At 54.0% G+C, this 21805-nt stretch overlaps 8 protein-coding genes across 8 annotated transcripts; 6 read left to right on the forward strand and 2 right to left on the reverse strand.

The window, feature by feature from the left end:
- Nucleotides 1-238: 238 nt before the first annotated feature.
- On the forward strand, nt 239-503 carry W97_06817 (uncharacterized protein; the record flags this gene model as incomplete). The annotated part of the gene is made up of 2 exons (XM_007784801.1): nt 239-364; nt 390-503. 2 exons carry the CDS (start codon nt 239-241, stop codon nt 501-503), a joined length of 240 nt encoding a protein of 79 aa, XP_007782991.1.
- A 1466-nt stretch (nt 504-1969) lies between these two features.
- On the forward strand, nt 1970-3093 carry W97_06818 (uncharacterized protein; the record flags this gene model as incomplete). Its single annotated transcript, XM_007784802.1, has 2 exons — nt 1970-2346; nt 2562-3093. 2 exons carry the CDS (start codon nt 1970-1972, stop codon nt 3091-3093), a joined length of 909 nt encoding a protein of 302 aa, XP_007782992.1.
- A 1078-nt stretch (nt 3094-4171) lies between these two features.
- On the forward strand, nt 4172-5469 carry W97_06819 (uncharacterized protein; the record flags this gene model as incomplete). The annotated part of the gene is made up of 2 exons (XM_007784803.1): nt 4172-5140; nt 5254-5469. 2 exons carry the CDS (start codon nt 4172-4174, stop codon nt 5467-5469), a joined length of 1185 nt encoding a protein of 394 aa, XP_007782993.1.
- A 3892-nt stretch (nt 5470-9361) lies between these two features.
- Nucleotides 9362-11337, reverse strand: W97_06820 (uncharacterized protein; the record flags this gene model as incomplete). Its single annotated transcript, XM_007784804.1, has 6 exons — nt 9362-9756; nt 9830-10497; nt 10553-10613; nt 10669-10868; nt 10929-11166; nt 11220-11337. 6 exons carry the CDS (start codon nt 11335-11337, stop codon nt 9362-9364), a joined length of 1680 nt encoding a protein of 559 aa, XP_007782994.1.
- Nucleotides 11338-15672: 4335 nt separating this feature from the next.
- On the reverse strand, nt 15673-16268 carry W97_06821 (uncharacterized protein; the record flags this gene model as incomplete). Its single annotated transcript, XM_007784805.1, has 2 exons — nt 15673-15681; nt 15735-16268. The coding sequence occupies 2 exons, from the start codon at nt 16266-16268 to the stop codon at nt 15673-15675; spliced, it is 543 nt and encodes a 180-aa protein (XP_007782995.1).
- Nucleotides 16269-16913: 645 nt separating this feature from the next.
- Nucleotides 16914-17555, forward strand: W97_06822 (uncharacterized protein; the record flags this gene model as incomplete). Its single annotated transcript, XM_007784806.1, has 1 exon — nt 16914-17555. The coding sequence occupies one exon, from the start codon at nt 16914-16916 to the stop codon at nt 17553-17555; it is 642 nt and encodes a 213-aa protein (XP_007782996.1).
- A 1233-nt stretch (nt 17556-18788) lies between these two features.
- Nucleotides 18789-19133, forward strand: W97_06823 (uncharacterized protein; the record flags this gene model as incomplete). Its single annotated transcript, XM_007784807.1, has 1 exon — nt 18789-19133. The coding sequence occupies one exon, from the start codon at nt 18789-18791 to the stop codon at nt 19131-19133; it is 345 nt and encodes a 114-aa protein (XP_007782997.1).
- A 511-nt stretch (nt 19134-19644) lies between these two features.
- Nucleotides 19645-20355, forward strand: W97_06824 (uncharacterized protein; the record flags this gene model as incomplete). The annotated part of the gene is made up of 1 exon (XM_007784808.1): nt 19645-20355. One exon carries the CDS (start codon nt 19645-19647, stop codon nt 20353-20355), a length of 711 nt encoding a protein of 236 aa, XP_007782998.1.
- Nucleotides 20356-21805: the final 1450 nt, after the last annotated feature.

Here is a 21805-nt window from a genome sequence, read left to right on the forward strand (position 1 = left end):
TTCATGGCCCAGGAGGTCTCCAAGGTCAGTTCGGGCATACTTTCGGGAATGACAGCAATCAAGGTTACCCAGACTCGTTCATGTCAGGCTTGCCTTCAGCTCCAGCTCAATCCCACCAGCAAGGTCCTATCTGTGGCAGGTCTAGTCGTCCGGAGTGGAGTCCACGTACTGGTAAGTGGAAGCATGTCTGTGGCCGCGGAACACATTGACTGAACTGACAGGACCGTCCCTCCATGTCATGTACGCGAATGGCACCATAGTGGTCGTTCCAAAAGTGGGCGGTATGCTGTCATACTACCTCTTGTACGGCGAGAACGTTCAAGCATTTCCCGCGGGCTTCCGTATGCTTGCTGGTGACGGCAGGGTGCGCAACTTCTCCTGGCTATTAGCGCAACGACAACCAGCAAGGCGGTGGCTACGGTGGTGGCGGCTACGGCAGCCAGCAACAGGGCGGATGCGGCGACCGGAACCAGCAGAAAATATCTTGTGGCGCGAAGGTGTAGAGAAGGAATGGTCACAAGAAAAAGCCTTCGATCTATCGTGTCACTTGCAACCACGGCACAAACCATAGCGAGTGGAGCCTCCGGGCATCCACTCAGTTCGCCCTTTACCAGAAGGCCCTTGGCCTGTTTCAACCTTCTTCTCATCATACGTCGACTCAGCATGCTTCGAGCTTTGGTGACAATGCTTACTCGAATCGCGGCGAAGTCTGCCAGCTCTGTGTCTTTCCATGCACGCTGAATCTCGTGGGAGAGCATTGATCACCACAGCAAAAGAAGCCTTGCTACCGTTGCGGCCAACCTGGCCACATCTCCCACGACTGCCCGAATGAGGCCCCAGGCGGTTCCGGCCAAGAGTGCTACGAGTGCGGCAAGGTCGCCCACATCGCCAGGAGCTGCTCTCAGAGTGGCGGCGGCTATGGCGGCGGACGTGGACTTGAGGGTACGGCGGCTACAACTCCGCGCCTCGTGGCAGCACATACTATTCTTGCGGTGGATCCGGTCATACGATCAAGCAAAACCCTGTCTCCATCCCGTAACTACTCCGAGAACTTCTCTTCTTGCTGTCTCTGTCGTGCCGGCTGTGCCGAGAGCAGACTTACTTGTCGTGTGCACATATCGGAAGAGGAGACCTTTCAGCCGTATGTAGGGCTTTACCAGCGCAATACGTCCATCGGGAAATATGAAATGAGTGTCGACGAGCAGCACCCGAACTCATACGCGTACGGCAGGATGGGAGATCCACCTTCCACAACCTGGTCTGTGACCGTCCATTCATTCAAAGCAGAATCTACTCCTCGCCTGTCGTCGCCCGGAACCTGATACGGAAGCCTTGAAGATCACAATCCAAGAAGTGTCGACGACGGTGACTTTGATCAATACCTTACGATATTGCCGTCACAACATAAGAGATAGTTTCATGTTGTTGCGCGGCCGACGGAAATAGCCACCGGCCTCGAGTATCTGCAAGCGATCGGCAAGATTCTCAAGGGATACAATGCTTTCTCAGTCGGAGAGATGCCGGCCGTGCACGATCCGAAACAGATCATCAAGGCTGTTGCGTTCGACCGCCAGGAACTGAACATGATCTTCCACTTCTAGCTGTAAGTGTTCCACTGCCTATCGCTTCCATCTTCGTCCGCTAACTTTTGATGTCAGCGTCGACATGGATCACGGGCCAGGCGGAGAGTTCACTCCCCAGCAATGGGAGATGTAGAAGCTGAAGGAGATTGTGAGCAAGTGACAATACTTCATGGTCGATAACAATTGCTGGAATGCTCTCTACCTGGTGGACCACGACCAAAGCAGATCTGCTCGGTCTGTGTGCTGTTTTCGGGCGCACAGACAAGCACAATACAACGCAACCCCGTTGCAGAGCTCACCATGGCTTCCTCCAAGGACCAGAAGAACTCCGCTCAACCAAGTTCCCACCGGAGTTCAATCAGTAGGTCGACATCCGAAAGATCAAGATGGAGGTTACGAAGAAATGGATCGCGGGCAAGATTTCTGAGGGGATCCAGATTCAACTCCTAGGGTTGTTGGAAAAAGATACGGCGGCGTTTTGCAAGGAGCTGTGGAACCTGTATCTGAGCGCACAATCGAACCCCCAGGATGTTCCCAAGGAGCTGCTCGAAGCGAAGAAGCTTGAGTTGATACAGGAGAAGATTGCAGCAGACAAGGCTGCCAACGAAAGAGAGAGAGAGCAGACCGGGGCCGCGGCCGCGGCAGCAATTGACGCGGATCATACCGAGGAGATAGAGACTCCGATCTGCCGTAGTTCAGGCATGGCCAGGCGGCCCAGGCTCGCGTTAACAGGATCCAAGGTGGAGCTAATGGATGCGTTCCGGTGATATTCAATATATCGAGAATCACAACAAGACGGAGAGATCGAGTTTCCGGATAAGCTATCGAAGGCTTCTTATGCCTCTCTTCCAAGAAACCGCTTACTGGTGCTCAACCATTCCGCAAGCATGTTACCGCTCTCTTGGGAATGACATATGCTAAGACCTGCTCGGTCTATGTGCTGTTCTTGGGCGCATAGACGAGCAGGGCTTGCTGCAGGCCCAAGGTCCGGAAGAATGGCAACATTAAATGGCTGAGAGAGCTTACCGAGGAGGTTCGGCCCGAGGACAAGAAGTTCCACCGATTGCTGGAATCGCTTGGTGAGCTGTACGACAAGGACGACGATGCTCGTACCCTTATCTTTGTCGATCGCCAGAAGGCAGCAGACCAACTGCTTGGAGAACTGATGCGGAAGAGTTACCAGTGCAGGTCTATCCATGGTGGCATCGATCAGATCGACCGTAACTCCGCTATTGACGACTTCAAGAAGGGAGAGTTCCCGACCATGATTGCAACATCAGTCGCTGCTCGCGGCCTGGATGTGAAGCAGCTTAAGCTGGTTGTCAACCACGACGCGCCGAACCATTTGGAAGATTACGTGCATCGTGCTGGTAGACGGGCAGAGATCGATGCCCAAGGCGGCGATGCCGTGGGTCTGACAAAGGAGAACCCTGTCCAAGGATTGGGCTGGGGGAGTGCCGCGCCTGTGCAAATGATCTCACTACAACGTGGGATCTTGACTCCCTCCTAGTCAAGCCTACGCAGAGGCCGATGAAGTATCCTTTGATACCAACCGGCCTGCTCAAGCGCCCGACGACGGATGGAACGCTTTGTATCTTGAAACCACGACTAAAGCCGGTCAGTCTCTCGATAGGGATCCGAACTGCCGCACTTTAGAGTCGCTTGGGCGAAGATGTTCGCAACCTTCCTCAACTTCCAGTGCGGGACCGTATTCGTCTACCAGGGTCAGGAGTTGGGAATCCTTCCTTCATTGGCAAGGAACTTGGAAATGTAGACCTGGAGGAATAGTTGAGCAGAGATTGACAATGAAGAAGACGGAGGTTGGGTGCACGTGGAAGCACGCAGACTTGGTTGAGGAAAGAGGCATCCGGACTCAGAAGGCTCAAGGGATGATTTGCAGAAGGGGGTGAAAGACCATGGCTGTCGGCTGGCGGTCGGTAGATAGATTTGTGACAACAAAATGGTGCTTTTTTCATTGTCAGGGCGTCGTTTCTCTATTCTTTCAATCTGCAAATAAACAGAAGTTCGTCCTTGATGTGTCCCTCTTACGAGATGTGACAGTGACTCTTGCTGGGGGCCTTGGTATAGGGGGTGAACCCTCCCGGAACCGTGACCTGCCTGATACTGCATAGTGCCAATGTCCTCGGAGAGCACTCCTCGTGAGATGCCTTTGCTGCCTTTGGCGTATCGAGTGATGTTTATGGATTCGACTTGCGGAGGCAATTTCATGATGCCAATTCAGCCGGCCTCTGAACCATGGAGCGCTTCCGCTCCGGAGATTGGGCGATTCCACCACCATCACATCCTTTGATCAGCAACCATCAACCCAACAACTTCCTCGAGATCGAAAGCCTTCCACCCACCACTTTCCAGGCCCCACAATGGACAACTTCGGTATTTGTACCGCGCTCACTGCACGCTTCCCCGCAATGCCAGGATGCCTGCATCCGGATGAGGGGTTTGCAGATCCGACGCCACGGACGAGGCACAAAAGAGCCTCCTTCAGCAATTCCTTGTAGCTTCGGACAGCCTCATCTTTCGCACATTCTCTTCTCATAGGTAGCGCCTTCCTCTTGAGCACCTCGACAATGGCAACCCTACCAGCGACTGCGCCTTCCCAGCCCGTTGACCCAGCCCAGGCCCAAGGCGCGCAAATACCGCTCCAGGATTTCTCTCTTCCACAATTCCCCCCTCAAGCTGGCGGTCTGAAGGCTCTCACCCTGACCTCAGACATTAAGCTCGACGAGTACACGAACCTCCTCAAAAACGACGTCGCGACACTACCACAACTGCCGCGCGGTATCGAGTCCCTAACACTCGAGCTCTTCTCGCTGGGCTATCCGCCCGGCTTCCTCAGTGCGCTGAGCGAGCGCCTGCCCAACATTAAGAGCCTGGTCATCTACAGCCAGCTGTTCAGCGGCATCACGGAGGAATCACAGAAGGACGCGGAGGCGTTCTTCGAGAAGGCACAGAACCTGCGCGCGCTGCACCTCCTCGATGTCTTCGCGCGGCCGCACTTCTTCGGTGCCGTGGGACCGAAGCTTGCGAAACGACAGAAGGGCCTCATGTTCCTCGAGGTCAACTACAGCTTCCGCCATGAGGACGAGGACTTTTTGACTCGTGTGCCGGCGCCGGAACTGCCGTCGCTGATCGGGCCGGGCTTGATCACTTGCGCCTTCAATGTCTCGACGCCGGACGTTACCGATGACCCGGAAGACCCTACGAATATCGACGAAGAGGGCAAGGAGCGACAGGGCAAAAAGGAGGGCGTGATGGCGTTCAACAAGACGCAGAGCCCCGTGCTAGTCGAGAAGTTGACCGAGGAGGATACAAGGCCGAGGGGCCTGAAGGTCCTCAACACGACGCTCTACACGCTGTCGCTCCACAGTCTGGGGAAGATATTGGCCGCGCATAAGGGGCTTCTGGTGCTGAGTGCGACCGTGGAGGTGGAGCCGACAGAGGAGTGCAAGAAAGAGCTGCTGGAGGTGTTGCAGGCGTGTCCGGACTTGGAACAGGTGGAGATTGTGGGGAACCCAAGCTTGCAATTTTACATGGCGGTATGTGGGAGCCGTCTCGTATTTGTCCGGACGTAGCAGCTGGCCTGTACTAGGCTGGGCTTTGAAACTTTCGGCGTCCCTGGGAGCCTCTTTGCTGACACCTTTTCTCTCAGATCTCAAATCCACGACAACAAGCGCTTGAGAAGGCTTTCCCATCTGCCGAAGACCTGCAGCAGCTCTCAGCAAAGTGCCCGAAGCTGATCAGCTTCAAAGCGAACGTGTTGCGGACAACATCCATGGGGACCGTCGAATGGACCAAAGAGGGCGGCTTCTGGAAAGGAGGCGTAACCCGGCCCAACGACACGGCGGAGACATCCACGACGCGGTAGCAGCGTTGCGGCCATCTTGGATTCCGATGAGGCTTGAGCGGCGCATTCGACAAGCTGTCAGCAGCAAGCACAATCGATCGCGGCAGTCCACGAGGTAAGTGTTGAGATCCATGCTGCTAGCGCCGTCCCCACTGGCTGAAGTACGATGTAGGAAGACGATTCTAGGGAAGGCGCGAGGTAGGATTGTCATAAGCACGCACGGCGCTCAACTGCACTGTATATACACCCAATATAGAATACTCGATATGCGGTAAAAATGGCAACGACGATCCGCACCGGTCCTGCGCGGAAGATCTTGACTGTATCACTCTATACAGTACACAATACTTCTTTGGTTGTTGTCTTATTTTCATGCCCTCGCCTCTTCTTTCTGTGGACCCTCGCATGCAGGAGTTTCCGCTCAGTCTTACTTCTCTTACTTCTTCTTGAGTCGTACCGTATCAGAGTCTCTCCACGTCATGTCTTTTGGTGCTTTTAGTTTTCTTACTGCAAGAACAATCCGATCCGTGGCAGCCAAACGCAATGCGGTGTGTGGCTTTCTGCCAATCGATGCCACCTCTTTCCATTCTAGCAGCGCGCCATTGACTCGTATCATTGGCGGTATGCACCTTGACCAGTAACAGAGACCCCGGGACCAGTGTGGGCGACCTCTGCTGGGGAACTTGGCGAGTCGATTTCCTTCCAGGGCCAAATTCTCCTTCGAGATTCCAAGTCCCACCAACGCGATTATGCCACTGACCGTCCTTTCGGCTCCAGTCCATCGCTTATGATTCCGTTGCAAACGGCCGGCCGGAGATCATCCTGCGTGACGCCCAGAAGCTCTTTGAATTGTTCCAGTCCTTGACGATGGCGCGTCGCACGGCTCCGTTCCACAGCGGCAACGGTTTCGTGGACGCGGCGGCGCAAGGCCCGCTTCGATATTTCCAAAAGCTGTCTCCTCAGTCTACGGACCTTGGAAAGCCGCAGCTGATGGCAGCTGTGATGGTGCCGCCGTCTTGGATGTCTCGAGCTTCATCTTATGGAAATCTCTTCACAGATCGGTGAGGTCGTTTAGTCCTTGTCGATTCCGCTTTGTGATAGTCGGACGCGGCGTCGAGGGTGACCTCTGCGCTCATGCCGCGAGTGGCTTTCATTCGCCAAGGAGCTTCGCAAGCCGAGTGGTAGGTATGAGGTTCATGTCGATAGCTGAAGGGTCTCTCTGCCGCGTAGGCATTTCGATTCGTAAAGAGGTAAGTGTTCGAGGAAGTCAAGGGAGGTTTGCTCAATCGTTGGCGGTATCGCGGTATCGCGGTATCATCATCCTGCGGCGCGGTGGAGCATGGGGCGTTCAAGGCTGCGGCAAAGTGTGAAGAGGTAGATGGTTCTTCGCGCTCACGACGCCGGCCGCAGACGGCCATCAGGGAGGAAGTCGAGATCGATGCTGAGCTGCTTCGCTGATGCAGACCGGACTTCTACAGCATGGTGATGTGGTCGTCGGTTTAGTGGTGGTGCAGTTCGGATCGCTCTCGCACGTGGTTTGACCGTATCCCTTGCAGGGGGAGTGAGGAATGTGGATCAACAACTGCGTACCAAGATCATGGGGATTAGAAGGACAAGAGTGTCGCTATATGAAGATCACCGCTGGTCGCAGCATGCTGGGTGGAGAGAGGTGGTGTTGTACGGTTATCGAGGGGTGAAGCGAGTGACGTTGATCGGGTTTACTGATGGTGACGAATGTGACAGGTTTGCCCACCCACCACACATAGACGCCGTTCGACTCGCCAGCTACTCCGCTAGTAGCTCGGCTTCAGTATCGCCGGCTCCCCTTGTGCTGCTATGCATAGTCTGGTCACTGAAGGGGCAGGTAAGGGGCCTGACGGCGGTGGAAATGGGACGTTGTACCTAGCGAAACTGACGCGAGAGGGGGATCCCAAGCTCTATGCGCGTTACAGGCTGGCAACAAGACAAAAGCTCTAAGATCACGGGTACAGGTACGATCAAGATCCACTCTGAGCATAGAACGTCGGGCAGAAAGACAAATTGACGTCGACGCAATAGATGCGGGTTTCCCGAAGGCGAGGTTCTATCCACACACGCCGGCCGCAGCATTGCAATAGCATCTGGTAGTACACATCTTGAGAATGTTAATCACAACCACGCATTCCGGCCCGATGCCATTGCAAGGCAGTTTACACCATAGCGATGTTCATTTTCAACCACGTGAAACGCTACCGCAATTTTCAGAGGTCTCTACACGCTACATCAGCCCCGCCCTCCGGACTCGTGATATTCGAAAGCTATCGACTCGAACAGCAGTGCCGTGGGGTCAAACCAACCGCCTACAGTGCAAGCTGAGCGGATAACACATGTCGAACCTTATCCAACCTGCACTTGATGCATCTCAAGGAACCTCAGCTAATACCTGGACTTGATAGCAAACTTCGTTTCCGCAACGAGTCCATAAGTTACGAGCAATTGCGACAAATTCCTCCCAAGATCCATCCCCGTCCGCAAACTCCCCACATCAGCAGACAGTAACTCCCAACACCAGAAAACTACAAACTTCCCGTCCCCAATCCTTCTTTCATCCCCGCCCCTCCTCGACTAGCACCCACCTCTTCTCTCAAAAGCAGCCCCCTCATCAGCGGTCGACCTCGTCGCCATCTCCGCCAACCACGTCCCCCCTCCACTCGTATTGCCGGAGCCCATCCCTCCCGCGCTAGACGACGGCGCGTCTTTCAATTCGGGAGCGCTCACGATGCTCGGATTAGGCTGGCTCTTGCGTCGCTGGTACCGCCAGACGCCGAAGCAGACGCCGAGCACGAAGATGAGGCCCCAGACGCCGAGGACGATGGCGAGAATGGTGGCTGTGCGGCTGTTTAGGCGGGCGCTGGTATACCTGCGGGTGAGGGACGAGGTCTAGAGTGTGGGTTAGCGATGGTGTAGGTGAGAGGGTATCAGTGTCGGCGGTAGCAGTGTTGAGGGTGCTGAGATGTAGGGAGAGAAGTGTAGGAAACGCTGAGTTTGGGATTCCAGTAGCCAAAGCATAACTGGGATACTTTAATGATAATGGAACACGTCGAGCGTCTGACTTACGGGATACGCGGACACTGGAGAGCTTAGAAGAGCTACCAGGACGACAAAGGCAGCAGAAATCACGTTGGTATGCTGAGAAGCCATGACTTGACTCGCACAACTGATGTGGATATTCGGTATGAAGATGCGTAACGGTCAAAGCCTAAAAGGCGAGCAAGAGACAGTTAAATTGTCTATCACCAGGCAACGCTCATTGCTCAGCCTCCTGCTATCCTACTCGGCCACTGACGCATGGAAGTTGATCCTGCGATGCCAACACCGCCGTAACGACTTGTAAAGATTCCCGAGTCGTGGCGTTTAAAGGAGCCGCTCCGCCTCATGATCTGCCGCCCCGTGGGCTGGCGAGGCGGATTTATGTGGCGCGGCTTGAGGCTCCCCTGGCGGAAGTGCCATGATCCCATCTGCGACCTTCCCCTTCGCGTTAGATTACTGGTGAACACTGCCACCGTCTCATTTCCGCGCGCCTCAGGCATTACATTACGTCCAATTTCGAAGACAACGCTGTGAACGTGCGAGGCGCAATGCTAAAGCCACGCGGGTCTACTTTTGCGGCATCCTGACCTATGAGCACTACGACTCGGTCGGACACTGTCACGATGTTGTGAAGGGATATTCCTTTAAGCCACTACATCGGATATCGATACCACTGCCCTACATTTCCAGAAGCTAGCACATTTTACAGGTATCTAAGCCAAGCCCAAATCCAGCCTGAAAGCGTTCGCAATTTTAAGTGATACACGATGAACTCTATTACCCCCAATCCCTTCGCTGGAAGTTGCAGACTGTTATCGTACACCTCCACTCTTGACTAGCCCCCTTATACCTTCTCCACCATCTCCCTCTCCGCAAATCTATCCTCCTTATACTCCGTCCCCATTGCCGTACTGCCACTTTCCCTGTTCAAGACGCTCTGCCGATGCTTCGCGGCCGCCGCGTTCATTGCCGCGGGACTGACACTGCTGTGCCGGCGAATCTCGCCCTCCTCGTGCTCAATGTATTTCTGCGGCCGCTTGCTGGAGATCGCGTCTTTGTCGCGATTGACGAACAGGGAGGGCTGGTCATGGAAGTACCGATCGAGATCCTCGAGAGAGCGGCCCGCGGTCTCGGGGTAGAAGAAGTAGACGATGGGCACGAATGCGCCGTTGAAGACGGTCCAGATGATGTAGAATTGCCAGCCTAGGCTTTCGATGCCGGGGAGGGTGATCTCGACGACTAGCAAACGTAAGTAAGAAGAGAGATGGCCTGTGAATAGGACGTGACGGGAGTAGAGCGAGGAAAAACGTACCCATGAAATTAAAGATCCAATTGGTCGCTGTGCCCAGCGCGGCACCCTTGGCTCGCATACTCAGAGAGTTGATTTCGGTCGGATACAGCCACGGGACACCCTGCCAACCAATGCCGAAGAACACGTAGTACAGGAAGAAGAATGCGATGGAGGCGCTAGCGACTTTCTTCTTGTTGGGATAATCCGGAATCTCCGTATACCTGAGCAGGACCGTGATGATAAGCCAACAGAAACACTGGCCCACCGCCGCGTACATCATCATCTTCCTACGGCCCCAACGTTCGACGTTCGGTATACCGATGGTTGAAAAGAGGAGGTAGCTGACGGAGTTGATCGCAGCGAGCAAACGAGCCATTTTCTCTTCCAGGCCGACGGAGTTGATAAGCACAGAGGGGAAGTAGTATGAAAGCACGTTGATGCCAGCAAGCTGCTGCATCGCCTGCGTACCCATTCCCAGAATAAGGCGGCGGATGGTGCAGGTACCGGCTTGACCGCCGGTGCGGCCGCGCAAGAGATCGCGCCAGCGGACATTGTGCTCGCGCTCGTATTGTACGGCCCATTGGATGTCTTTGGACTGGGTGATAATATATGGGTCGCTGACCTCGGTTTGCTCAAGGTCGGCGAGAATGAGCTCCGCCTCGTCGATGCGGCCTTTGGCAATGAGCCATCTAGATAGTTGTTAGCTCGAATGTACTGTTAAATCTTAGTGAGTTTCGTGTATACCTGGGAGACTCTGGAAGCCAGGGGACCGTTCCGTAGAGAATGACGATGAAAATAAATTGCACTTGTCGATGTTAGCCTCGCTGGTCCAGATCCAGCTATGATGGAGTGATACTTACGAGCAAGTGGCATTCTCCAGACGATACCTCCAGTCAAGAAGGAGAAGCCAAATGTTACCCAGTTCGACAACGAAAACCCGGCGATGTTCAGGATCATTTCGATTACGATCAGCTTGCCTCTCCAGCTGGCTTTGGAGGTCTCGCCTTGCCAGACTGGTGCCGTCGCAGTGTTAAGACCATTGCCGATTCCACCAACGATGCTGTCTTTACCATCAGCCAAAGGCCACAGATATCATGCCTCTTACGCTAGCATCGCTTACCGTCCTACAATCATGTGGGGTACATTCATTGCGGAGATTTGGAGAATAGCCCCGATGGACATGATCGTGGTCCCAAGTAGGATAGTGTTCTTCCGTCCGAGCGGATCGCCCACGGCAAAGGCCGCAATGGCTCCGAAGAAACATCCAATGTCGTAGATTGCCGTTACCGTCGACTGCATCTTTGCGTCGTCGGCGATGCCAAGGGTGTCAAGGAAATCTTGCGTAATGACAACACCGCCTTTGACCATCAGCTGCCGTGTAGTAGAAACTGAGGAATAGAGAATCTCGCACCAAAGACGCCTTGGTCATAGCCAAAGAGGGTCATATCAGTCGCACACGCGACTGTGACCCAGAAGGTAAGCCATCCGCCTGTGAGGCCGAAGTACGGCTTCTTCGGTCCAAGCTTCATGTTGCCGCAGTCTCAATTCCACAGTGAGGTGTAGTTCTGAAGCATCAAAAGGATAGATTGGAGAAGATCAGACTGAGAAACCGAGAGAGACAGGAAGAAAAGGCTTCAAGATGAAGCAACACACGGCTGGCACTCATCCAATGCCTACCGTCCTCACCACATGGTCCACATGCGTCCTCCATGATGCCTTTCGTCATTGCGCACTGAGGCAGACACTGGACACGGCACAGCGTGTCCCTCTGCACAATGTGATGGGGTGATACCCAGGATAGTCGTTGTTGTTCACGCATCGTGGCAGCCAGCGTGACGTGAGGGGCTGCCGATCGGTAAGGCTTCCCGTCTCTTCCCCGCAAACGGACCATGAGTCTTGGAACACTTGGTGAGCTTTGCTGCTGTGAGACCTCCGCAAGATCTTACCCCGCGATTCTGTCCGCAAGGCCCTCCGCCGAGATGCCCAAGGGCCGTTACGCTTGTGCTATTCAGTAAACTTCGAAGAAATTCAACTTGCTTGACTAGGCGTAGTCCAGACTCCACCTGACCGTCTTGGGGTAGATGTCTTTTTTTCACGTGGTGGCTTGCCCGGTCAAGATCACCCGTTACTCAACGCTCGACGACCGTTGCCGCTCGTACCAGATCTCACGACATGCGCCTGCGGTTTGCGCGGTTTGACGCCAAAGGATTTAATGCCAGCAACTGCGGGGAGTCCATCAGGATCCCTGGTGCAGGCCGCGAGCTTCCCACCTTGCGTCATCAGACAGATGAACACCGTTGACTTCGCACGGATGCCGCTCCGAGGCCACAGCGTGCAAGGGTCCAGCCGTTGAGGCTAGGTATGCATTCAGCAATCCCTGTTGCGTGGATCACGTGAGAGCATTCATGCGTATCGCCAGTTTCGTGAGACCTTCATTGGTCCTCAAGCTGGCGTCCAATGGCTTGATGTCATGCACAACACCTCCATTTACCGGGGCAGCCCTTCTTAACCCTTGCATGGACGGGTGTTTGCTGGAGGTAGTACATCTAATGATGCCAGAGTCGGTAACGGTCACGTGATATCTCTCCTTGCTTTTACCAGGAGATACCCATACTGCGTCCTCTCAGTTGGGTGTTGAAGGTGACACAGAACACGGGCCGAGGAAATGCTGGCCCGACTGCTCCCCGTATCAGCAGTCTAGCAAATAGTCTACAGAGTCTGAAGTTTGGAAACGGCAAGGTAGCTGGAGACTCGTGATGTGTTCATCGTACACCAGCTGAACTAGCGCTCTCCACTCTGTAAACCAGAAGCGCATCCACTGGCCAGAGCGGAGTAGAGTTCTTGAGAACGTATCTACGAATACGCTACTGCACATCTTCTGATCCGCACGCCCGCTCGTGCGTAAGCATGCGCTAACGGAAACGTTTCAGCGAGGAAAGGAGCCTGCATCGATGTGTCCCTAACTTTGGTAACCAATGTGCTGTCAAATTGTAGACATCAATGAGCCGGAACGTCTTTCTTTCCGAGCTACCGTGGTGGGGTAGGATATGGCTGAGCTGCTTGTTTGTCTTCCCTGCAGGTTCACACATCAGACAGCGCTAGAAGCCGTCCGTAGTACTATTGCGGAACGGACATATCGTTAAGCACCCGGTGCTCCTCTCTTCGTTGCAGCCTTCTGCACCAAGACCGACAAGCGGTAATATTTTGATCCTCTTCCCTTATGCGGTGGCTCCGCTGTTGCCGTTGATGAGCAGGGATACAATGCCGCACTCGACGTGTACGCAGTGCCTGGGCAAGCCGACGCGTGGAGACGCTCTTTCTCAGGTGAGAGCACTGCTCCCAAACGCGGCTTCAGTCTCACTGCAGTGACTCTGCACGTTTGTCCTCTTCTGTTACAACGGTTTTGTATGATTAAAGTTGTCGGCAAAGGTTGTCCCACTCCACGAACTAGAGGAGTTGATTGATGTCTACCACAGTCAGCCGCCGACTCCCGTTGCCATACGAGTAGTCACCTGGCCACAAGCCGTAGAAGCTTGTCTGACGCTTAATCAGTGGAAGACTGCCGACACCTCTGGTTAGTGATTACCATTCGGAATGAGGAGAGGAGAGGCGGATCTTTGAGCTGTAGTGGTGTCGAACGGCGCGCGGATTGACCGCAGGGGTCATGAGCTGTCTGAAGGAACGTGGCGCTTCTGCCCCAGGGAGGATTGACGGTCGGGTTCTCGACGCGACCGCCGCCGTGGTAAAAGGTAGAGATACCATTCCGCTCGATGTCAGCGTGGTGTTGTGGCCGTGGTGGTGATCTTCCGGCGGGCTCGCTCTGTCGCGTTGCTCATACGAATACCGTTTCAGGGAGAAGGAGCGGTGCGGGACTTCGGTATTACTATAGAACTCGAGACCTAAGGGACTCAGAGAGCGAGGAGAAGCTTATTTGAAGAAGCCATGAAGTGTACATTTGTGATGAGGCAAGGTGGTCAGGAAATGGGTTTGGCAGCTAATGTTGCTCGGAATATCAACCTCTGGCGCAGAAATTGTTCCGTGCAACTGCAACCACCTTCCTCCTGACAAACCACCACACCACAGCAGGTCAACCACAGCCAGCGAGTAATCTGCTCACCGACTCACGCAAGCGGTTCTTGAAGGTTTACGATAGCCAGACAGTATGGGTGCAGCGCATGGTCTCCCTCCTCCTCACTTGGTCAGACTCCGACATGGTTTTCGTAGATTTCCTAAAGAAACTCGGTACAGAACGCCTCACATCGAGCACCGAGACGGCTAGCAAAAGCCCTCGACTCCGAGTAGCGCTCAGCTTGCCGTGTATGATGCAGTTTATGGTTGCTGACATCGTCGAGTGCGACCCGGGACAGCCAGAAATTCTCTGCCAAGTCGGATCTCAAGCCGTCGGCTCACATCCCTGACCAGCCGGCACCTTAATTCGACGACCTCACCTCTTCCATCCTCAGGACACTCTCAGTGATCACTCCATCAACTGACAATCTGAGATCAGTAGAGTAAATTCACCCGGAAGAGACAAGTTCTCTCGAGGAACCCGGCCTCCCTTTCTCTGGCGCTTGCCAGCATCGCAATGCACACACGCGACCATGCGGCTACTCGCCCAGCTGATGGATGACTAGCTCGCGGAAATGCCGTTCTTGTAATCTCCCGTCGAAGCAGAATAGTTCATTTCTACATCGACTTTGGAATACAGTTTCAGCAGCAGCTGGATGCACGGTTCGTGCAAGAAGCGGCCCCGCACCGTCCGTTGGCGGCCCTAGAATGCTTCCTGTCGATCGATCGAATAACCGGGCAAGGCTAGTTGCATCTTACATTGACTGGAAGGGCGGCTGTTCGCGCGCATCCGTTGCGATCGCTTGCACGCCCTTGATCAGGCATGGCCACACCCGTCGAACAGGCTCCCCATGGGCCTGTCTCGCAACTTGCGGTCTGTTCATTGGCTTGAGGCCAATCCTGAGGTTCTGGAATCCTGTTCAGGCTCTCTTGTACCCGCTTTGTCGGACAGTGTTTACCGAATCCGCCCTCCTACAAAAAGAGCCTCTTCGGAGCTGTCTAGTTATCCTGGAGAGCCTTTGGCCTCAGACGGTGTCTTCCGCCACTTATGCGTCCTTAGGAACCTGTTGCCATCAGACATCGTGCTGGCATTGCCGAATCCATGTCAAGGTTATGAATGCGGTAAACCTAGTGATTTGTCAAATATCGAGACCTTCGTTAAAAGCAAGAGGATGTCCCCAGCACCCCTATTTAAAACGAACCTTTCTTATGTCATATCAAAAAGCAAGAACAAACTTACAGCTTGAACGTCATATCTTACTTCCTTACCTCGACGCGGTATATATCTAACCAAATATTTGCCTGAACAAAGTACTTCACCGACCTTGAGAAGCCTGCCGCTAGTGGTGTTTCCAGCGCCTCAGAGACCTTTGTACAACAAGTTGGATCTCTGTCGCTTTGCTTTTGCGTCATAATATGCCTCCTGTGGTTGGTGCATTGTCTATATCTCTTACGAAACCGGATCCTGACATCTAGTCCTCAACGTCAAGGACAATATCCAAAAACAATCCTGGCTCGCGGAGCGTGCGCGGTATCGGTGTAAGTGTTTCCATAGCTAGGTTTCCGAGTCTTGCAGCTTCATATATACTTGATGCCTCGTGTTCCGGGCTTGCGGATGAGGCTCATGGCAAGGAAGGAAGTATTGGCACAGGTGCATGGAAATGTAAGTCGGAACGGGAGAAGAGATTCATTATCCGCACGAAGCGGCAGCAAGACCGTTCAAACAAGACTTAAAGAATGGCCTCAGGCCCACGAACAAGCGGCACACAGCCCAGAGACACCACCAAGAAAACTCTCTACTCCTGCTACATCAGTCAGTATAGCTTCATCGTTGAATCATAGTCCTTTCTGTTCTTACCTCCTCGACACGGCGAACCTTCGCCGGCTTCTCCTCCTCTCCATCCTCTCCCTCCTCCCTCTCCCTCTTCACCACCGTCTGCACCTCCACCGGGAACGTCGCCTCCGGCACCTCCTCCTCCTCCACCTTCACCACCACCCCCTCCCCTCCCTCCTCCTTCTTCACCACCCCTTCCGCCTCCTCCTCAACCCCCTCTTCCTCCTCCTCCTCCTCCTCCTCCTCCTCTCCCCAGAACTCGTCCTCCCCAATTGGGGGCGTTGGCTCGCGGGAGGCGGGGGGCGGAGGGCGGGAGATCCTCTCCCCCATAAGGGCGCGGGCGGGAGCGGAGAATGCCGTGGCGCGGAACGCGCCCATTGTTGGCGCGCCGGCCAGCGAGGGCTCGCGGCCCGCAGCCTCGACGATTGCGGAGGCCAGCGAGGCCTGCACGGCCTGCTGAATGTCGGCCGCTTCGTCGGCCGCGGCGGTGTTGGTGGTGGTGGTGGCGGGTGCGGCGGGCGGCTGGCTGGTGGCGGCGCCGGCGGGAGGGTTGCTCATGATGATGATTTTGAAATTTGTTTTACTTCAAGAGGTTGGCGAGGTTAGTACAGGGCAAGAGAAGGCAGCGGGAAAGAGCTTACGAGGGATTGATGGTGGCTCGTTGCCGTCTTCGAGGGTGTTGAGCGTGAAGAGTTGAATATTCAGGCCGGGTTGTGGCTATATCTTCCGAAGCTATGCCAAGCCTCAAAGAGTCTCAACACCACACGCTCTTTCGTCAAAAACCACAAACCTCCCATACAAACCAGCCGGAGGACACCACGGCGACAGCTTTTACCGCCAGCTCCGCAGATCTAAGCACCTCTGTAAGTATCCCGTAGCATGCTATATCTCTTGCCTCTCGTTCCTTTATCACCTCAGTCAGTTCGTGGTTCTGCTCCTCCCAGCGTGTCTTCGAGCTTCATCCGCCTTCAGCCTATCTCTGGGGCTGATAACCTTGTCTTAATCCTGCAGCCAGGAGGCATCGCTGCCCTGGTGGTGCTTACAACTCTGGTTATGGGGCTGCCAGATGCCGTGAAGTCTCACTGGTGGAGAATTTAAGAAGATAGGAAGTCAGCTAATGGCTCTCTTTATGCAGAAAATCACCAGTTCACAGCTCTACCTTCTTACCACAACCTCTCCTCGCAGCCGCACGCTCTCAGAAAAATGGCGGCACAAATCGGAAACCGCTTCCTTCGCCTTCCCATCGAGCTTCAAGAGCTCATCTGCGGGTTTGCTCTATGCCTTCCGCCCGTCGTGCCGACCAATGGGCCGCGCGACGTCGTGTACGCATATCCTCCTATGGCTGAAGGCGCAAGCTTATCAACAAACCATGTCTTGCGTGAAGAGCCGGCTGTCCTGCGAGCGTTCCCTCACCTCCGCGCCAACTTGCTCTCATCTTACTACGGCCAGCATCAGTTCCTCTTCTTCGTCCGCTCCAGCAGGCAAGGATTCGTGAACTGGCTCCGCAACATCGGCAGAGATGGCTCTGCCGCTCTCCGCCATACCGTCTTCCGTAGCTTTATGCGGATCAACCACAATTTCGCTTGGCCCTCCAGGAGAGTGTTGTTCAAGCTCATCATCAACCTCTGTCCAACGGAACGAAACGGCCCTCGTTACGTTGTCGAAGCGTCGGTGTTCGAACGACTCTACTCTCCACATGAACTGAGCAGCATCAACGCGAAGCTCGAGACTACCCGCCGCGCCATCGAAACGTACGTTGCGGCAATCATGGCTATCGAGACGGGCCTGACCGAAGGGAACTATGTCGCTATTTGGGACATTGTGCATGCCTTATCGAGCATGTGATGGCACACCGAAGGAGACATAGCGTATGGAAGCAGGGACATGGAACTCATCATGATGCCGGCAAGATTTCATGGCTCTGTCTACCGCCGCATGCTTTTGGTTCATGGAAGGAAGACAAGGTTATGAGAGCATCGGGCGAGGGCGGCGGGGACATATCGTAAGGAAGGGAGGCTGGAACGAGGTGAATCACACTGTTCGACAAGGGCGGGCTTCTCCACTCTGATACACAATCATGTACAACTACGCTCAGAACGTTTGTCAGTCAAAGAAGCAATGAACGTTTTTCTTCTCCTCTGACGTGTTTGTTGCACAGCCGTGATTCTAACGACTGCTATCGTCATTCCCTGCTTTGTCCAAGCCATGCACATCTCTTGTTGTAACTGACGTGGAGCGTTTGAAGGTGCTTGACAGTGCTCCTTTGTTGGATCTCTAGAAAGCTATAGTAAGTTGAGGTACGTTAGAAGCTTGTTTGCATCTCACGGACAGGAGAACTCAAATTTATTGAGTCCGCTTGCAGGATTGCTTAGAAAGAGCAGGAGAGTAATTCATCACGCTGACACGTCACGCAGAACACCCTTATGCACACACACTCTTACCTCACCATGCAGATGCACCGAGTTCAGCAGGGTGACCCAAGCACAGCAACACCACATCTTTCCCCTCTTCTCCGTCTCACAGCAGAGCTCCGCAACCGCATCTACGAATTCGTTCTCTCCTCGTCCTCTGCTCCATTCACGCCGAGAGGCCGGACTTCCTACCTAGCATTGCCCCCGACCGCCTAGTACTCAACTTTGCAGTCTGCCGGCATCAAGACCTAGATGAAGAGCAGCTCAAACCACGCTACAGAGAGCCAGCTCTCCTCAGAACGTGTCGGCAGATCCGTGCAGAGGTGCTCCCACTCCACTACAGCAAGCGTGCGTTCATGTTCATGACGACCGCGCAACTATATCGCCGAAGTCTGAGGCGCTGGTTACGCAGAATCGGCGAAGACGGGCGCGCGGCGTTCTGCCATACCGTGTTCTGCGGCTTGATGGTTATCGATGGCCTGTCGATTGATGACCAACTCCATCCCGCTTCTCGCCCTCGGCCTCTTGATATCCCGCACCTCCATAATTCCAAAATCTACTTCGAGATCAGCATCCGCCTGCAGGAGAAACTGATGGACCCGCTTCACTGCGTTGAGGGCTATGCGGGAGCGTTCTACTTCTGGAGGAACTGGCCGTCATAAAGCCGATGAATGAACAGGTGCGGACGAGGGTTGAGAAAGACATTATAGTTGTGATGTACACGGCGGGCGTTATGGAAGCGGAGGACTACATGGATCTCTGGGACCTGATTTACGAGCTCCCTCATATGGCAGACGACTTTGATGAGTCCGTGTCCGATGGGTTCCATGCGGATGGTGCATCCCAGCCCGGTGGATCCGATAACTCCAATGATTCTGGCGAATCCGGTGGGTCTGGCGAGCGTGAGGAGCCCAATGGACTTGACGGTTCTAAGGAGTTCGACCAGTTTACTCCGTTTGATGTGCCGGAAACGTCTGACGAGTTTCATGGGTCTTATGAGCCGGACGACTGATCAACCGCATACATCGGGTTCGGGCACGAACACGCCTGCCTGTTGGTTGACTGAACACCAGGAGAGACTCTGCAAAGTAGTTAAGGAAGCACGTAAGACCGGTTTAGGCATACATCAGTCTCGTGGAGTTCCGAGCGATCACTCTGAGCCTGGACTATACAGTGGAGTAAGCAAGCATGCAATCACAGCTGTGAAAAGTCCGGGATCCTTCAATGCATTCTTGTCTGTACTCGAGACGGTCAAACTGGGATTAGCCTTGTAAAGGGAATTAATAACATGTGTCCAGGACTACATGGCCCTCTAGCTTGACCATTGTTTGCGTTCAAGCAGCAGAGAAAGGGCAAACCTTCAATTGAGCAAGCGCAGACATCCTTAAGTATATCCAGATAGCGCTCTATCTTTTTCCTGGAAAAGGACGAAGAAGACTGTCATTCAGACTGCTAAAAGTTCTTGGCAAGTTCACCGGGGTTGCCAGAACATGTCGACTCAGATTCTATCTCCAATCCTCAGAATGCTTCCCCCAGAACTGCGTATCCTCATCTACAATGAAGTTGTGATATCTTGCTTTCCCGGATTCCGAGACGACCAACTGATTCCTGTGCCAAAATTCTTGGCCAGCGACCTTGAGTATTCGGATAGAGTCCAAATGGACATGAGACCCAAGTTCCTGTTTAGAGAACCTGCTCTTCTCAATACATGCCGGCAGATACGCGCCGAGGTGCTGCGACTTTACTACGGCAAGTACGGATTCTTAGTTCGGGTTAACTCATTTGGCCATTACAGAGCTTTTGCGTCCTGGCTACGCAGGACCGGGAAGGATGGAGTTGCAGCGCTTCGCCACATAGTCTACCGCGGTGTGGCGGATCATGTCACCTCAGTTTCCGGGCCGGATCAATCGTTTGTCGTTGGGGGCAACCCTCACCGTCGCCGTCGCGCTCCCCTCCCTCCCATCCCTGTCGTAGTGGAAGTCAGCATTCGGCCGCCGCAGAAGAGCCCTGATTCCGTCTACCGCATTGAAACCCGCATAATCGCACCAGATTATAATTGGTTCAACCCACAGATTGCGGAAGGAAAGCTCGATGCCATCCGCCAGGTCGTTACGGAGCGCATTGAGGCTTCAACCATCAAGGAAGGAGGCCTAGATCGGGACACCTATCTGGCTATCTGGCATATCGTTCATGGCGTTCTCAGTCAGCCGTTTCCAGGCGAGGAAGAACTGTGAAGCTTTGTTCAGGATGGTTAATTGCCCAGTAAGCGGGGGAAGTCAACAAATCATCGGCAGAGGCGGCGTCCGATGACCTTGATGTTTTCTGTGTTCGGTCGGAGGCTGAGTTGGCTCTCGAGGTCGTTGACGAGGAGGACCAAAACTGTTGGCTATGGTTGCGGAGGCTGTGATGCCTAGGTGTTTTAAGGATGTATCATCAGTTGTATGGGATGCAGCTAGCTTTAGATGTAGCAAAAGAACTGGAAAGGATGAGAACAACAGACATGTGTGTTGACAGTGCTAAAAGGGCAACGGTCCCCCTTCTTCAGTATCTCTCTCTGAAATTGTGCCACAACGTCTATGATTTGATACTTTCTAAGTGGCCCCCCATCCGCATGTACGCCAACCTTCCGCCTACTCCCGACGGCGAGCCTTTCGTAGCCAACAATGTGCTTCTTGAGCATCATCCTTTGATGCGTCAGGCGGATTAGGTTCTGTGCAGGGAGCCGGCGCTGCTGGACACGTGTCGAGAGATCCGCGCCGAGACGCTTCCACCGTACTATAGCAAGTACGGATCTTTGTCCTACGTGGGCGCAGAAGATGAGCGGCCGCGCTCTGCATCCTGGCTGTGCAAGATCGGGAAAGATGGGCTTGCGGCCCTCCGTCACACTGTTTGGATTTTCAAGTAGAGACCAATATCGGTCAGCTCCGTTACCGTCTGGCCAATTTCGTGGCTGAGGTCAATATCCGTCTTCGACAGAAGCGAATAGATTCTCGGTATCGCGTCTACACTCGCATGCCCTACAAGGATGTTTACGATCACCCTCCAAATGGCCCTGGAAATTGGAAATCAGAAGCTTAAGAGCATCTGTCAGATCACCGAGGAGCGTATCGAGGCCGCGATTGCCGAAAAAAGAAACTCTGAGCCGGAAGACTACCTCGCCGTTTGGGACCTTCTGAGCAGTGCCATGGCCAAGCTACCGGAAGTTCGCCGATCGAATGAGCCTTCCGGTGTCCCCGTCGGGGACTGGGGGGACTATTGAGTGATGGTGGTGACTTCTAGGAGACTAAGCCGCCGGAGGAGAACATGAGACATGTAACCATAGATGTGAAAATGAAGGCTGGTTTAGAGCACATTGAACTATTCTCTCAGATGCCGCATGGACAACGCAAACCTGCAGAAAAAGATCGAAGTGGAAACCGGTGGGATGTCTAACTTTGAAAGGAATAAACACAAACTTACTGAACAGGCATGTGAGCTGCTTAGGTATATCTAGAAGAGTGTTCGTCTCATAAGCTGACATAAAAGAAGTTGGATTGCAGCCCGCTGTTCCGTGAAAATGACGGCGCAAAGACACATCATGCAACTAGCAACTCACTTTGATTTCTTACGTCTTCCGAGAGAGCTTCGTGACTACGTCTACGACCTGGTTCTCTCATTTTCTCTTCCCTCACCTACAGAAGCAGC

The sequence above is a fragment of the Coniosporium apollinis genome (assembly GCF_000281105.1).
Source record: "Coniosporium apollinis CBS 100218 chromosome Unknown supercont1.36, whole genome shotgun sequence".
Lineage (NCBI taxonomy): Eukaryota > Fungi > Ascomycota > Dothideomycetes > Coniosporium > Coniosporium apollinis.